General features: G+C 40.4%; 1 protein-coding gene across 1 annotated transcript; it reads right to left on the reverse strand.

Moving 5' to 3' along the window:
* Positions 1 to 1,024: 1,024 nt before the first annotated feature.
* LOC126413135 (protein canopy homolog 2-like) lies at positions 1,025 to 6,274 on the reverse strand. Its single transcript, XM_050083028.1, has 2 exons — positions 5,762 to 6,274; positions 1,025 to 1,189 (listed from the first exon to the last, which is right to left on the reverse strand). The coding sequence occupies exons 1-2, from the start codon at positions 6,272 to 6,274 to the stop codon at positions 1,025 to 1,027; spliced, it is 678 nt and encodes a 225-aa protein (XP_049938985.1).
* Positions 6,275 to 16,687: the final 10,413 nt, after the last annotated feature.

The following is a 16,687-nucleotide window of genomic DNA, read 5'->3' on the forward strand; positions in this document are numbered from 1 at the left end:
CTCAAATATTTTTACTATAGGTTTTCCTATTGATACGAAATGAAACATTGATATACTCACATTAAATTTATATATTGCAAACATTAGAAAATTCACCAAAATATTAACAAATGATATATCTAAACCTTCTGAGGTTAGACCAGTGGTAATATAACGTTAAGCTACGCTTAAGGTATCTTCGAAATATAATGAATTTCCTGGCGCATAATCAGGAGCTGGCACACAATCACCACAAAAGGGAACACTTGTCATTAACATCTTCGCCAAACATCCACCTCTTTACTCCATAACAAGATTTTGACGTCACTGCCATGTCGACCCTGTGGCGTCGGACTGTTTTCATCCAAGATGCGAACGGAAATACCATAAAACAAAATAATACATATAGCCGACAAATGTTTTCTAGCAGTTCAAAAAGGAACTACTTGCCAGCATTTAGTGCAGCTCAAGCCACAACAAATGTGATTAGACTAATTCTCAGTGAATTGAGGGTTAGCACATTCTTCCGCCGACCCCTTCGTTTTCTTGCATACGTTATGCTTTATTTCATTAAAGTACGTAAGGACTACTCTTTCCCTCCAAATGCTGCAGTTAGGTTTCCTGTTTCCGCCACTGCACGTAACATAGAGTAGCCTTTGTGTCGCGAAAATTTTTAACGTCAACTGTAACAATCTGTAATCAATTTCGAGGCAGTCTAAAAAAGTCAGCATCTAAAGCGACAGTCAGCTGTCACTACTGTTTACGGGTAATTTGAGCCGTGGTAAAAATACATAATAGTGGTTACTTCCTCTTCCCAGTTTCAATTTACATACGGCCTAAGTATGTTGAGATCCAAATATTTTAATATTATGATTGTGCCTCGCTATGTAAATCGAGCAAATATAAGTTAACTGTGGCGGATAGTTTTAATGTCTTGAGTATTGCTTAGACAATGCTTAAAAATCGAGGTATATAACATCAGTTCATATTTTAATTATCATCATCTTCGTTTCCCCTCTATCCAACATCTGGTCAGGTTGGGGTATCATTGGTACTTCGCAACTTTACTCGGTCTTTCCACCATTCTTCTTCCACAATATGATTCCATAGAGGATTTCTCCTCCTTAAACTCATCTTTATTGTATCGATCCATTTTGTTCTCGACCTTCCTCTTGGCCTCTTGCCCTCCATCGTGAACTCCATCATTTTTCTTGGTAAATGGTAGTTAATACTTTAATTAATGAAATAAAATTGTGTTAGACATTACACTCACATGGAAATAAATTTTAAAAGTATGAGTACGTATTTCCGAATAGGACCCTTGCAGTTTGCCAATGTTGAGGGCCCGGCGCGATAGTAAACCGTCCCTAGGGGACATTATAAAACGGCTGGTTGAAAATGGACCTAATGTCGATCATGCTGCAATTATTTAAACATGCTGAATTACTTAATCTGAAGCTGAAGTTGTAGACCGCTACATTCTTGATGAAGTGGCATTGATGGGTCGCCTTGTCGTCAGATTATCGCCATCCAGTTGTTGAACTTACACAGTGTAGAGCTTGCTTGGAGACGAATGAAAGGATATTTAGTTACAAACAATAAGAGATTCAAGCTGCCAGACATAATGAAATTAATGCACGTAGTTGTAGCGGACATTTCTGCCGTACACTGACGGGATCTGCATGTCGTAAAATAAGAGAAAATGAGACATTTGGATGGCTTCGTGGATGCTGAATTGTTTATCGACTCTTCATCATTGTAAATTATGACATTTGCAGCTGTGAACTGAATTTCTTGAATTATGATATGGACGAAGTTGAGAGATTATCAGATGACTGACTGTACGTACCTTCAATGGCTTCAGAATATGGTTATAGGTGAAATCTCAACAATATTCTCTTACAGTATATGCTCTCTGGCTGATCCTTTGTGAAGCATATTAATAAAGTTTTATCGTATATTAATTAATTTATCCTTCTCACGAACTGTATTGAACCAAATTTGAAGTTTCATTGTTTATCGCACAAGTAAGACGACGAGAGATTTGCGAAACTGCAGCGTGAATTAGACCACAAATACGTAATTACGGAAGTAACTTGAGATGGACACGGTTCATTGTGATTATTACTTACCGATATCACTGCTCCCCCGTCGCGTAAAGACAAAACAATGCATCGCAATGTGGTACCACAAAATATACTTTAGTTATAGAAGCAAATGGCGAAATTATTTTGGAATTTCAAGACAAACGACTCTGAGTACACTAGCTGCTATATAGGAAACATCTATCACAAGTTGTACTTTTATTCAAAACTATGCTGCCTTCGTACGTGTGTCTATCTGACGGGACAGGATGGGATATTTGCGAATTTTTTCCGTGTGGGGAAGAAGGAGGGGAAAGAGGGCAGCTGCCCAACTCCGCCCCAAGCTGTAGGATTGAGTCGGAGTAACTTCATTCTCGTTGACAGAAAAATTGTTTTAACAGCGTCTCCTACAGTAAAATAACTGGTGCCATTCCTCCGACCACGAAAAAACATGAGAAAGAGGTTGCTAAAACCACTGGCGGATTAAGGTGTGCCCAAGTGTACGCAGATTACAGGGTATTAGGGGTATGAGTGCAGTTATTTGTGTTGATGACTGAGGACGGTGTACGGAACAACGTTACATCAGTATTGACTTCATTTGCAGACTAATAATTCTAGGTATTAAAAGCAGCATGGTTTTAGATTGGTTAGTACCTCCAAACAAGCGTGGCACAAGCAAGGCATTGATATTCATTTTCTCCTGGCCGGCAGGCCAGGTACTGAAGTGTGGATATGTGGGCGCAAAATAGGCAATCTACACTGACAGGCGTTGTCCACTACGTGGTGCAGTCACAGCAGTGCAGAAAACATCAGCTAGAAGATAATGTGATGTGACTGGGGGAAATCTGTTAGACATAGAGAAAAAACAACTAACACATTAAAGTGTGTGTACATATTAAAGTACCAATGATACAGGTACATACTTACCTTTTATCATACCATGCCAGTTGTCAAAGGGTGTGTTCAGAATTTCTAGAATTTTTCTAAAACGTTACATAAAACTTAAAAACTGTGGAATGGTAAGCAGTTGTCCGCAAGATGCAAATATTCTATGTGAAACACTCTGGCTATACGGCAGGAGAATCTGTTCGAAATTCACTATGAGTTTTATAAGGAGCAGGTGCTGTATGAAATAGAAAGGTATCTATGAGCAACCGATTCGAGTGTCGACGTCGCTGCCAGACGGGCAGCCCAAGGAATCTTTCAGTTTATAATTAAATAGAACTTAAGTGAATCATTACGCAGTACACCAAATAGAACCCAACACTTCTTGACAGTTTATGTCTCAGTCAAATCATACGAGAGTTTCTCTAACCTGAAACCAATAAAAAATTTCCTTCGCTACTGTGAATCAAGAACACATAGTCAGTCAGTCCATTTCATGAACTGTAAGAAAAGTTCAGCGAAGTTATTGTGAATTTCTGTAAAGTAAAGGCACGGAAACAGGTACTACAACAATGTAAGTAAAAACTTGTCTCCCGTACTACGTTCACGAAAGTAACTGATACTATAATTTACAAGCTTTGTTTCCAGGCATATAAAATGGTAATTTTCTTATTCCATTATTATTTCTTGGCACTCTACCTGATGTGTGTGTTAAATGCTGATTCATAATGTAACTTTCTCACCAATATCTTTAAGACTTTAAGTAGTGTATTACAGTTACTAGGATGGTACACAAATTATAAGTAGTTACTTTTTTGCCAGCCATTACACCCAAATTAATCATTTTTTTACAAAATGTATGCTACAAATACAATAGTTCCTAAGCAGACCAAAGCCCTCATTTAGTTTCGACGCTCTTGGCCTCACAGGCATTCTACGAAGTCTTTTGAAGAAAATGGCTGCAACAATATCCCTTTGCAAATGAATGTACGATTACTGAGTGAAAGGTATGTAGTACGTATAGTTAACGTGTTAGAGCCCTTTACGCCAGAGTAAAACTTATTGTCGTGACAGTGGGATCTGTTGCGGAGACCGAGGTCTACTTTAGGTTGGAATGTGATGGTTTGTTATAATAGAAAAATAATATTACTGACGCAAACGAAATACGGTATGTAAGAATACTATAGCACTTTAAAAAGTACCAAATCAATAAGTAGTTATGTTAATTATTGCTGACTACTGTTCATTATAAGCAAGTATTGGTAATCCCCAAGAAACGGTGCACATCGAAATCACAGTCTCGCTACAAGCGATTGGTATGGAACGCTCGACTCTCGACATGTTTACAAGAGAGACGTGCGAAAGACGAACGTATTAAAAACACCTTTTTGACTCCCAGGATTTATCAACGAAATGAATAATATCGCTTACATTACTAATAAGGTCTATCGTCGTCATGCACAATATCGTGTCTAGTGAAGGTACCACTCCTTTTTCCCCGTACCCAGGACATACTTCTGATACATCTTTTAGGATGGTGGTGGTGGTTGTTGGGATGTTTAAGGGGGACTAAACAGCTAAGGTCATCAGTCCCACACATCTTTTAGGAAGATTGTCTCATAGGAGAGATATTTTCCAGGCAGTCGTAAGTTGTGAAAACATAAAAACTTAAATTTTTATTCAAATGCTACATTCTGCAACTCTCATGCGACATTCCGTTGTCAAAGCAGAAAATAACATTCGTGTTTCCAGCTTCGAGAGTCGAGCGTGCGATACCTATCGTTCGCAGTGCGACCGCGACTTCGATGTGCACCGTTTCTCGTAAATTGTTCAGATTTTCTAAGCTGCTTTCACTAACAACGTGCGAACGTTTGTATTTTCTGTATAGTAGTCACTGCATTAGGGTTCATTAATTCACTGAAAAAGCTACATATATTGTCCGCGTGCAACGTGCCTGTATACGTTTAAAAATATCTGAATCTGCCATATGCTGTCATTGACAAATAACTTCTTTTTACCGTCTAAAAGCTAATTGGCAACCAGCGCTCCTGCACAGTTTTCCAGATCAACTATAAGAGAATAGTACAGTAAATATTAAAGGAATCGTAGCATAACAGTTATAGCTGCATTGCTACCAGTCTGCAAATACGGGCACACTTGCATGAATTTGAAACTTCTATTACAGTAAAACCGTCCGTTGTGTATGCTATAGAATCTCGTACGAAATTACCGTCACAGAAACACAACTCCACATTTTGCACGTGTCAGTAAATGTTCATTGTCTAAAATCTTGATAGCACCTACACAATATTTATATTTACAAAACAACAGCGATTACCAAAGCTGAAAACATACGGTATTCATTTGAACACTAGTTTTATTTTCAACATTCTGTGCATTGTCTACTTACCATTTATTTGGGGTCGTGCATGACGAAATGTTTCAAGCTCGTCACATCAGGTGATGAGTTTTTAATCGAAATAATTAGTGCTAGGGGCTGAATAGCTTTCTTAACACGGACATTTAGCACTGGCACATGTAAAAGCAACAATTTTCAACTGATAACTTTTTTTTAAAAAAATGGAAAGGAACACACCCACCGCTACAACAGCCCAAATTTTAGGAGTAAAATAGGTTTCTTTTTAGTGAACGGTTGAACACAAAGATTTTTAATGAAAACGGTATTAAACAGAGACAATCGTCACTTACAATTCGAAATCAACGAAGTCTTCGCCAGGAACGAAAGACTTTTCGTTTCCCGCGCTCTTCAATGGCTCACCGTAGTTTCCGGGAGTTATCCGTTGGCGACATACCTTTTGCATGCAAATTTTTTCTTTTATGTCAGGATCATCTCTCCCAAAATATCTCAAAAGTTCATCCTGATGTTCTTCGATGATTTGTTCACAGTAATAGCGTAAACTTTCATTCAGGTCAGAATCCGTGACTACATCTACTTTAGCCATCTCTGGGTTGAGTGAGTCCCTTTCACTGGTAAAGTATTTTAAAATAGTTGGGCTTCCCGTGTCTTTGTACTTGGCCCTGCAGTAGTTCTCAAACGCACCACACACTCTCTCAAATATCTCGACGAGGCCTACTTCAGAGCGTGCATATGGAATTTTCTTCTCTTCGTTTTCTAAGTTTGAGCAGTAACCGCCCACTTCTAAAGTCTTCCGGGGGTCCACTTTTTTAATTTCCTCATTTATTTCGTCAATCGTATACTGGCACACCAAACACTGATACGCTTCCCTGTTTCTGTCTCGAGAGGCTGTCCTTACAAGTGCAAGTTCGTAGGATAGAAACAGAACAAATACGTACGATGATGCCATTCTGTCTAGTTTAGTGACAATATAAATGCACTATTTCGGCGAGCAGTGATGCCTACACACCAGATTGATTGTTCTTTTTTAATAAATGCATCTGCGAAAATGTTCTAAGTTGCACAGCTTCTTTACAAGAAGACCGTCACTGAAAATATAGCAAGCAGGCAAAGAATATATTTATATAATTGTTGATGTTTCTTGATAAGAAAGTCTTTAGCAACTTAACTCTCCTCTATAGTAAAGTATCGTTTAGTATGACAGAATTTATTCTGTGTTGATTCATATTCACAAAATTCTTTTAACTGTTTACATAACAGCACACTACCCACCACAGAAAAACTGAGCTATAAAATACTTGACTGACGAAACATTCCATCACCAGAGATAATGTAACGAAACTGATATGAAATAATGTTGAGGTACAAGAATTTTTCTAAAAGCGAAAGATGTATGCAAAATAACAAGACTCAGTAGTGTAGCAAATAATCTGGCGGCAGTGAGGTGCTAGGGCTAAAACTTAGAACTGCACTTTCCAAAATCTGTTACTTGCAGTGCATGCACCTGTGTTTTCAGTAGGAAGCTGCAATATATCCTGTAATTTAGAAATGTTCTGTGGTTTAATAACCGTAGATGAAATCTTCTCTATTGACGCGTGCACTACGTGCGAACTACATTTTAAGAAAAAAAAAAAAAGACGCATCACGAAGGAATTCTCCGAATGGGACGGAAATAGGTGGATACGTTGTACATGTACAGACAAACAAATGGTTACAATTTCAGAAAAAATGGATGATTTATTCAACAGAAAGAGCTTCACAAACTGAACAAGTCAGTAACCCGTTGGTCCACCTGTGGCCTTTATGCAAGGAGTTATTTGTCTTTTTATTGATTGAGAGGGTTGTCGGATGTGCTTCGGAGAGACATCATGCCAAATTCTCTCCAATTGTCGCGTTAGATTGTCAAAATCCCGATATGGTTGGAGGACTCTACCCATAATGCTCCAAACTTCGTCAATTGGGGAGAGATTCGACGACCTTGCTGGACCTTTGGCAAACACGAAGACAAGCAGCAGAATCTCTCGCCGTGTGAGGGCGGGTTTTATCTTGCTGAAATGAGAGCTCAGAATGGTTTGCCACGAAGGGCAACAAAACGGGGCGTAGAATATTGTCGACGTACCGCTGCGCTGTAAGGATGCCGTGGGTGACAACTAAAGCAGTCCTGTTATGAAAACAAATGGCACTCCAGACCACCACGTGTGATTGTGGGGTCGCATGGTGAGCAACAGCATCCCACCGCTGTATGGGGCCTCTCCAGACATGTCTTCGACCTGGAATTTCATTGACTGGAGTAGAATTGTCTTTAGTGAAGAGTTTCACTTCGAATTGGGCCTCAATGAGCAGCATAGACGAGTCTGGAAACGCTCCAGGCAGCAGTGGGATACCATGGGGTACCACTTCTTTTCAAGGGAGGACCCCTTTGGTTGTCATACACAGCACTTTTACAGCGCAGCGGTACATCACCGATATTTTACCCAGCGTTTTGTCGCCTTTCATGGCAAGTCATCCTTAGCCATCGAGATCGGCGGATCTCTTCTCAATCGACAATGTGTGAAGCATTATGGGTAGGGCCCTCCAACCAGCTCGGGATATTGACGATCTAGAGCGCCAGTTGGACAGAATTTGGCACGATGTCCACCAGGAAGACATCCAAAAGCGCTATCAATGAATACCACGTCGAATAACTGGTTGCATAAGGGTCAGACGTGGACCAACGCGTTGTTGGCTTGCTTGATTTGTGAAACTTTTTCTCTTGAACAAATCTTGGTTTTTTTTCTGAAATTGTAATAATTTCTTTCTCTCTAAATGTACATGACATCTATCGATTTCCGTCCCATTCAGATAATTCCTTCATGGTGCCTCGTTTTCTTTGTCTTAGAGTGTATAGCTGGGTATCTGGCTAGGGAGGGGTGCAGAGTGTGCCGAGCGGAGAGAGCAGATAGGGTTTGTTGCGGGGAGAGATGGGGTGCAAGGAGAACAGGCGTTACTTCTTTGTACTGTAAGTATGCAGTGCAGGCAACACAAACTTGGGTTTCGAGCTGCCACAAGCTTCTGATAACTCGCTTAATTTTCTAAACTGGAGTGAAAGGCAATCCCGATCATGGGACAGCAATCGCATGACCACTCATTTTCGAAGAAATTTCAATGAAATTAGCGCATCAAAACACAGGGACAACACAAAGCAGACGACAATGCAGTTAACACCGGCTAACGAAGTCTCCCTACTGTTGCCTACTCCTACCAATCAGAATTAGGGAATCCGTATGCCAAGTTATAGTTCCCAGTATAGTATCAGTATAGTTCCCAGTATAGTAAGGATCCACTGTCCCTTGCTCAGAAATAATCGTATTTCGCTCATATAGGTTGAAGGTAGGCAAAGAATCGATTGTCGAACGTCGTACCGGTGAGATTGTTAAAGGGGTAATAAATTCGTAACGGGGTAGTGGGAGGTGTCGTACTGGAAGTATCGTTTCGATCGTGTGTGTCCACGTCGCCGGAGGCTGATCCTCATTGCTGGAAGAAAGCTTCAGCAGAAGTGTGCATTGATATCAGACTTCTTGGCGGATAAAAACTGTGTACCAGACCGAGACTCTGGGCCGGCCGGTGTGGCCGTGCGGTTCTAGGCGCTTCAGTCTGGAACCGCGTTACCGCTACGGTCGCAGGTTCGAATCCTGCCTCGGGCATGGATGTGTGTGATGTTCTTAGGTTAGTTAGGGATAAGTAGTTCTAAGTTCTAGGGGACTGATGACCACAGCTGTTAAGTCCCATAGTGCTCAGAGCCATTTGAACCGAGACTCTGGAATATTCTTTCTACCAGCAGTGCTAGTCCAGCAAATTTCATACGAGAATTTGATGAAGTCTAGTATGTAGGAGACGAGGTACAGGTGGAAGTAGAGCTGCAAGGACGGGCCGTGAGTCGTGCATGAGTAGCTCAGTCGGAAGAGCATTTCCCTGCAAAAGGCAAAGGTCCCGACTTCGAGGAATATCAAATCACATTCCATTGCAGAATTAAAATTTCTTTCCCTAAGGTACTGACTACCCTCCCTTGTGTTGAATGAGAATTTATATCCTTACATAGGGCAACTTACAATGGCCCTGATTATTGCAAAACCTTTACTCTTAGAACTCCTTAATCACTACGCCACAGTCACTTAAGTTAATGCTTAGCCTGCCAGACAATTTCTAACTTTAACAATCAAATTTTAAATGGCGTATTACCCAAGTCAAGCTGGCACACTATACACACTGTTGCGCCACGGTAGCTCTTGTGATCGACTCATAAAAACGCGTCATAAGGAGGGTGTAGCAAGATACCCCAGCAACTAGGCGTCTTGACGCAAGAATATGCTTTCAGTATGCAAGAACATGCATTCATTAAGCTGACATTATGGACGAGACCACCAAACACCTCTGAAAGGAGATGTTGCTACACATTATAGGGCCTCTGGAGGCGCCAATATGATGGGAAAGCTAGGCCAGGTGATGCCATGATTGTCCAGTGATTATGCCCGGCATCTCACATCTATTAAGACCCAGTTCCCAGGACCACTGCCATTCCAGAAATACTAGATGTACATATACTGCCAAAATTCAGATAGACATTCTCAGTTATGCAGTCATAATCAGCCACTAGTCATGAGGAGAGGTCTATACCCATCTGTTGTCCAAGATGACTAAGTAAACCGTCACCATCAGACTCTGTCGTCAACAGCTGTAGGCCTGCTGTCTGAGCTGAGTCCAAATGCTGCTCATTTGGAGGCTTCACACTGTTGGGCCACTCACTGGATGTCTACCATCTACTAATGGCCACCTTCTTGTTGAGCCATCGGTTCGAGTCTGTTCATCTAGCTAGCCGACACTGCCCAAGTGCAAAAACACTTCTAGCAGTGCTGACATATTCTGCTGCTGTCCACCATCACATAGTGCAGGCACACACCAACATCATCGTCAGTGCTGAAGGTCACAGTTTGATCCTGCTTGGCCCAGTACTCATTATGCTGACCAATGGCTCCAGGCCAGCTGCTTCAGGCCATGCGCTGTCCATCTGCCACTTGCTGCACAGCACCACTCCCGAGTCAATGTCAGTGCTACTGCTGGTAGTACCATCTGGCCAGGTGCCACGCAGCCTGAGGGAAATGCAGCGTTCCATCCTTCTAGTGGGGTACTGCTGAAAGCATCACGCTTCACTGGCCATGGCTGCCTATGTTGCGGAGGCCATTGGTGTCTTTCCAGATGTGTCTACACTGCTGTATTTTTAATTAAATAAAGCACTAGTTCAGCTAGCATTGTTTTTCCATGATGGTCCACTACCAGATACCTGTCACCATACCCACTGGAGCTACACCCTGGAAGATGGACTGGCATATATAGCCTGACGTATCACAGCCAGCTTCATCTCTCATCATACAGGTCTCACACCATGAGGTTCACTGCACAATGTAATTTGGCACCATTCTGGGTGCAGAGGAATCTGTCGAAGTCAGATGAGTTTGCCTTGAATCTAAATTGCTTTGCACCATGAATGCAATATAAATTCAAGTGTGCTATCTGTTCTGTGAGTAGTAGGTCATGTACTAGGGGTTGCCTGCTTGTTTATGCTAACAACATCCCCTGTAAGAGTACCAATACAATATGCTTGTGGTATTATAGTCTCATTTAAATAGTTGGCATCTGACATTCAAGGACCAAAGTTATTGTGACTGTACTGTCATCAGGTAGACATCACAACACTCCACTCATTAAGTCAATAGAAAATTGCTCTAAAGCTTCTGTCTCTTACGAAAGTCACATAAAAAACAGAAATTCTCATATGGTATAGATGTCACGAGACCTTTTTTTGTGACTTACCACATGATATCTCAAAACTACTGAGTTTACTGAAATACTTTTCATAGTACAGCAATGAGCACCTGAATGGCACCATCCTATGTAAACCTATTCAGGGTCCATAAAGGGAAATCATTCCTACCTACCCAAAACACCTTAACTGCTTTAGATTCATTAATGTCATATTCGTGGTCTGGACCAAGGACATCCTATCCACATTCCTCCAGAACCTCAACACCTTCTCCCCCATTCACTTCACCTGTTCCTTCTCATCACAACAAGCTGCCTCCCTCAATGTTCGCTTACATCTCAAGGATGGCAACCTCAATCCATCACAAATCAGTCAACCACCAACAATACCTCCACTTTGACAGTTGCTACCCATGCCATATGAATAAATCCATTCCATTCAGCCAACATGCCTAAGATCACCACATCTGTGGTATAAGCAATCCCTCTCCAAATATGCCAAGCATCTCACTGAGGCCTACACAGCATGAAATTACCCTCCCAACTCTGTCTAGAAACAGATCAACCATGAATTGTCTGTGCAGTCACCTACCACCACCAATACACACATTGTGTGGCTATACAGGAGAACTCCTCTCGTGACTCAATACCAACTATGACTGTAGAAACCGAATCATTTTCTCCACAAGGGTTTTGACCACCTCTCATTGTGCTATGAAATGATTAATATCTTTCCCACTATACTCCCCACCCCTCCTACAGTGCACTAGACCTGGTTGCTAGACCTGTCCCACACATCCCTCCACTATCATTCCCCCACTCCTGTCACAGGCATCTCCTAACACATCAGAGACAGGGCTGCCTGTAAAGTCAGCTATCTGATCAACATACAAAGCTGCAACCACTGTGCCACTTCCTACATGAGCACATCAAATAACAAGCGTCTGTCTGCATGAATGGCTATTGCCAAATTGTGAGTATGAGACAGCTGAACCACCCAGTTGCTGAATATTCTGCCCAACACAATGTGCTTCACTTCACTGACTGCTTCACAACCTGTGCCACCTGGACTCTTCCTACCAATACCACCATTTCTGAATTTTGCAGGTGGGTAGTCTCCTTACAGCAAAATTTTCATTGCTATAATTGCCCTGACCTCGACCTTCATCGTCCTCATCCTCCACCAACTCATCCCGTTCCCTACTCCCACTCCATCACTACACACACCTTCTATCCCACTGCGCATCTACTGGTCTTTTCCCCTTCCCTACTTCTCTCCTCCGCACTCCCCCCCCCCCCCCCCCCCCAGAAAACCTCCAGACTCTGCCCATCCTGTCCCCACCATCCCACCACGTTCCTGCATGCTCGCACAGGCAGCACAGCACCATCCCCCACACCCACCTCGCTTTCCCTCCTCCTCCCCACCCCAAATATCTTCCTTACCACCACCACCAATCCCAAAAGATCGCTATTCATATCTGACAAAGACCCTTGTACCCCCCCTCCTCTCACTCTTCCCTTTCCCAGCATGCACTTACTGACCTCTCCTTATTCATTTACATCTTCTGTCCCCTCTCTTCACACAAATCCACCCACCATCATTTATCACACTATTATCATCTTTTTATTTATTTTTCTCTTTGATCTTATTGTTTTCTCACATCAATATTAGTTTATTTTCATCTTTTGATATACACCCTACTCTGTCAGGTTTCATCTTTTTTTCTTTACTTAATTTCTTTCATCCTTTTGTGATTTTTTTACCACTATAGGCCCTACTCCCTCAGGTTTCACCTTTTTCCATATATTCCATCCATTTCCTACTTTTGTCCCATACATTTTTACGACTTTTCATCTTCCATTAAGGATCCTTGCTCCTTCCATCTGTGCCAATACAGAAAAATTTCCCTATCCCTTGCCACAATCCAATCCATATCGCAAAGTCAAACTGTGGTCCATGAACAGCATTCGAGATGGCATCCTGAGCTTCACAGCCCCAAGGTTGTTGAGCTGCAATAAGTTACATATAAGAGATTACAGTTTAGCAGCATAATCATGCAGAACTAACATGGGAAAAGGAGGAGTTGTTGCATATATGAAGACAGAACACAAGTTCAAAAGGATTGACTCAAATAGATTTTGTTGTGATCAGTGCATAGAAGTGTGTGCTTGTGAATTAATACTGAAAAACAGTTCACTTTTAATTGTAACACTATATAGATCCCCACTGGGAAATTTAGAACAATTTATGAGGAACATGGATTCCCTGCTGTGCTGTCTGTCAGACATCAGCAAGCAGTTAATAGTCTGTGGTGACTTCAATGTAGATTTTCTAAGGGATTCTGATAGGAAAAATTATCTGGAAACCTTATTTGGATCCTACAGATTGCTCTCAGTAGTTAAATTTCCAACATGGGTGGAAAAAGACAATAGGTCCCTAATTGATAATGTTTTCTTTGGTGAGGTACAAAGCAAGAAAATAACTGTTTACCCAGTAACAAATGCTCTCTCTGATCATGATGCACAGTTATTCAGGATAAATGAAATAGTGCCTTACAGTGTGGATACGTCTCAGTGGAAGACAATTAGAATCATTAATGGCTACACGGAAATTTTTTTTAAGAGTAGCTTACAAAAAACAACCTGGGATGAAATTTATAAAGAACCAAATGCCAATATAAAATTTAATCTATTCCATTATAAATTCATATCAGTATTTGAAAATAGCTTTCCACGTAAGCTAATCAGAAAGGACATTAAACGGAAATGTAATAAACCATAGATCACTGAGGGGATTAATCTTGTGAAAGGAAAACGGAAATGTATCTTTTGACAAGAATAAGTAGAGACCCTGCAGTAGTTGTGTACTACAAAAACTACTCAAAATTACTAAGAAAGGTTATTAAAAAATCAAGAAACATGCACATAATATCAGAACTCAGTAAGTCTGACAAGAGAGTTAAGGCAATATGGAATATAGTGAAGCAAGAGACAGAATAACCAACCACACAAGAGGATAACATTACTACTGAATTGAATGGAAGTGTTATAAATGACAAGTCACAGTTAACAAATGTAGTTAATAATCAATTGTTAAACACAGTAGGGAGCATAGGGACCAACAGTTCAAGAGAAAGATCTCAGCAATATGTTGAAGTAACTCTTAGAAAATTAAGTAATATGAATGTACCACCAACTTCTACTTCTGAAATTAAGAGGGTCATACATTCTCTCAAGAATAAAAGCTCTTCTGGTTTTGGTGGTGTTTCCAATAGAGTACTAAAGATTTTTTCCCATATAATAAGTCTGGCATTGTCCAAAATATGTAATTGCATCACTAACTCAAAGCATTTTTCCAGAGAGACTAAAATATGCCGTTGTTAAACCCCATTTTGAGAAAGGTGATAAGAGAGACATCAGTAACTGCTGACCTATTTCACTGCTGACATCATTTTCCAAAATTTTAGAGAAGGTGATGTATTCTTAAATAGTATCTCAAATCACAGTTTGGGTTCCAGAAGGGTTGCTCTACTGAGAATGCCATTTACATAGTCACACACCAGATATTACAAGCATTAAAATAACAAAATAGCACTGGTAGGTATTTTATGTGACCTATCCAAGACATTTGATTGTGTGAATCATAGTATACTCCTAGATAAATTGAAGTTTTATGTGATAAATGGTATAGCCAACCAATTGATCATGTTGTATCTAACAAAAAGAATGCAGAAAGCTTTACTTAGTAGTAATTCAACCAAAAAATCCAGGGACATTATTCTGATGGTGGAGAAATCATGTATGGGGTTCCTGAAGGCTCAATCTTAGGTCCACTACTGTTTCTCATATATGTAAATGATCTACCGTCTAATGTACAACAAGCAGAATTGGTTCTTTTTGTAGATGACACCACTATTGTAATCACTCTCAGTATACGTACAGAAATGGTGAAAAAAATTCTCAAAAGTGTCATTGACTGGTTTTCTGTGAATGGTCTCACCCTGAATTTCACAAAGACACATCATATTCAGTTCAGCACCTCTAGGGGTTCTGCAACAGTGATAAGTGTAACATATGATGATGAAATAATACATATTGTGGCAACTTCAAAATTCTTAGGTGTTCATATTGATGAGAATTTAAATTGGAAAAAATTTATTTTGGAACTCCTAAAACAACTTAATTCAGCCACATTTGCACTTTGAATCATAGCGAATTCTGGGGAGAGAGAATCAGGAAATTGACATATTTTGCTTATTTTCATTCAGTAATGTCATATGGAATAATGTTCTGGGGTAACTCATCTTTAAGAAAGAAGGCCTCCATTGTCCAAAAATGTGCTATAAGAATAATATGTGGTGTCCACCTGTGATCATCTTGTAGACATCTGTTTAAGGAGTTGGGTATTCAGACTACTGCTTCACAGTATATTTACTCCCTCATTAAGTTTGTTGTAAATAGTCTACTACAGTTCAAAAGGAACAGTGAGGTACATAATTACAATACTAGAAGAAAAATGACATTTATTACTCAACATTAAGGTTGTCTTCAGCACAGAAAGTGTGCACAACACTGCAACAAAAATTTTTGACCACTTACCCAGTGATATAAAATGTCTAAAATATTTGAAAATAAACTGAAAAAGTTTCTCCTTGACAACTCTTTCTATTCCATGGAAGAATTTCTGTGTTTTTAATATGTAAAAGGTGGTGGGTAGGAATTGCTGACTCGATCTGTATATCTTGTTTTTCATTTTGGGAAATAATAATAATAATATAGTGATGTTTAGAGTACAAATAGATGTACAAGTTAATTTGAAATATGAATGTAAAATGACTCATTCCACATCATGGCAATTTAGCGTGCATAATGATGAAAGTAACTAACTAACTAGCAATACTATCACAAGTGACTTTAATACTGAATGGCTAGGTATTTATATGCTTTCTGGCTGAGCTTCTTTAGACTTTGTTTTGTCTTGCATCGAATATGCTGAACACTTCCACAGCTGCCAGTGTGGGAAGGCTTCCGCCTACTTCTGCTTAAGTACTGTTGTGTCAACTGTGTCCACATTTTGCCAGAACATCTTGTTGAGATACCAATGTTCTATTTTCTAAGGCATAACGTCCACACTCACCTGCGGTGGCACTGCTGCAACCTACTTCCTACTCTGTGTGTTTCCGACCTCTTTAACAAAACTTGGTCGCTCAGGTCACCTTGAACTAGATTATCCTTATGCAAAACTAGAGTGACAAGTTCTGTGGCAGCTGGCTGAGTGCACTCTGGTCTGCATTTTCCCAAGACTGCGTTTATCATTATGTTCTCTTATGCACTACTTATCCTTAACTTCCAAATTCCCTCGGAACGGTGTCAAATGTCACACATGTACAATTGTTGTCCTCTTTGGCAACTGAATATTGATCTTCACTGGTGAAGTAGTTCCCACAACTAGACATGGTCCTTGATACTTTGCAAAATCATTTTTCAACTTTGCCTTTGGAGTATAAGAAGTCGATAACGTTACCTACTGATCAACATTGTACAGCAGCTTTCTTGCTGCACATCT

Source organism: Schistocerca serialis, chromosome 7, assembly GCF_023864345.2.
Source record: "Schistocerca serialis cubense isolate TAMUIC-IGC-003099 chromosome 7, iqSchSeri2.2, whole genome shotgun sequence".
Classification (NCBI taxonomy): Eukaryota; Metazoa; Arthropoda; class Insecta; order Orthoptera; family Acrididae; genus Schistocerca; species Schistocerca serialis.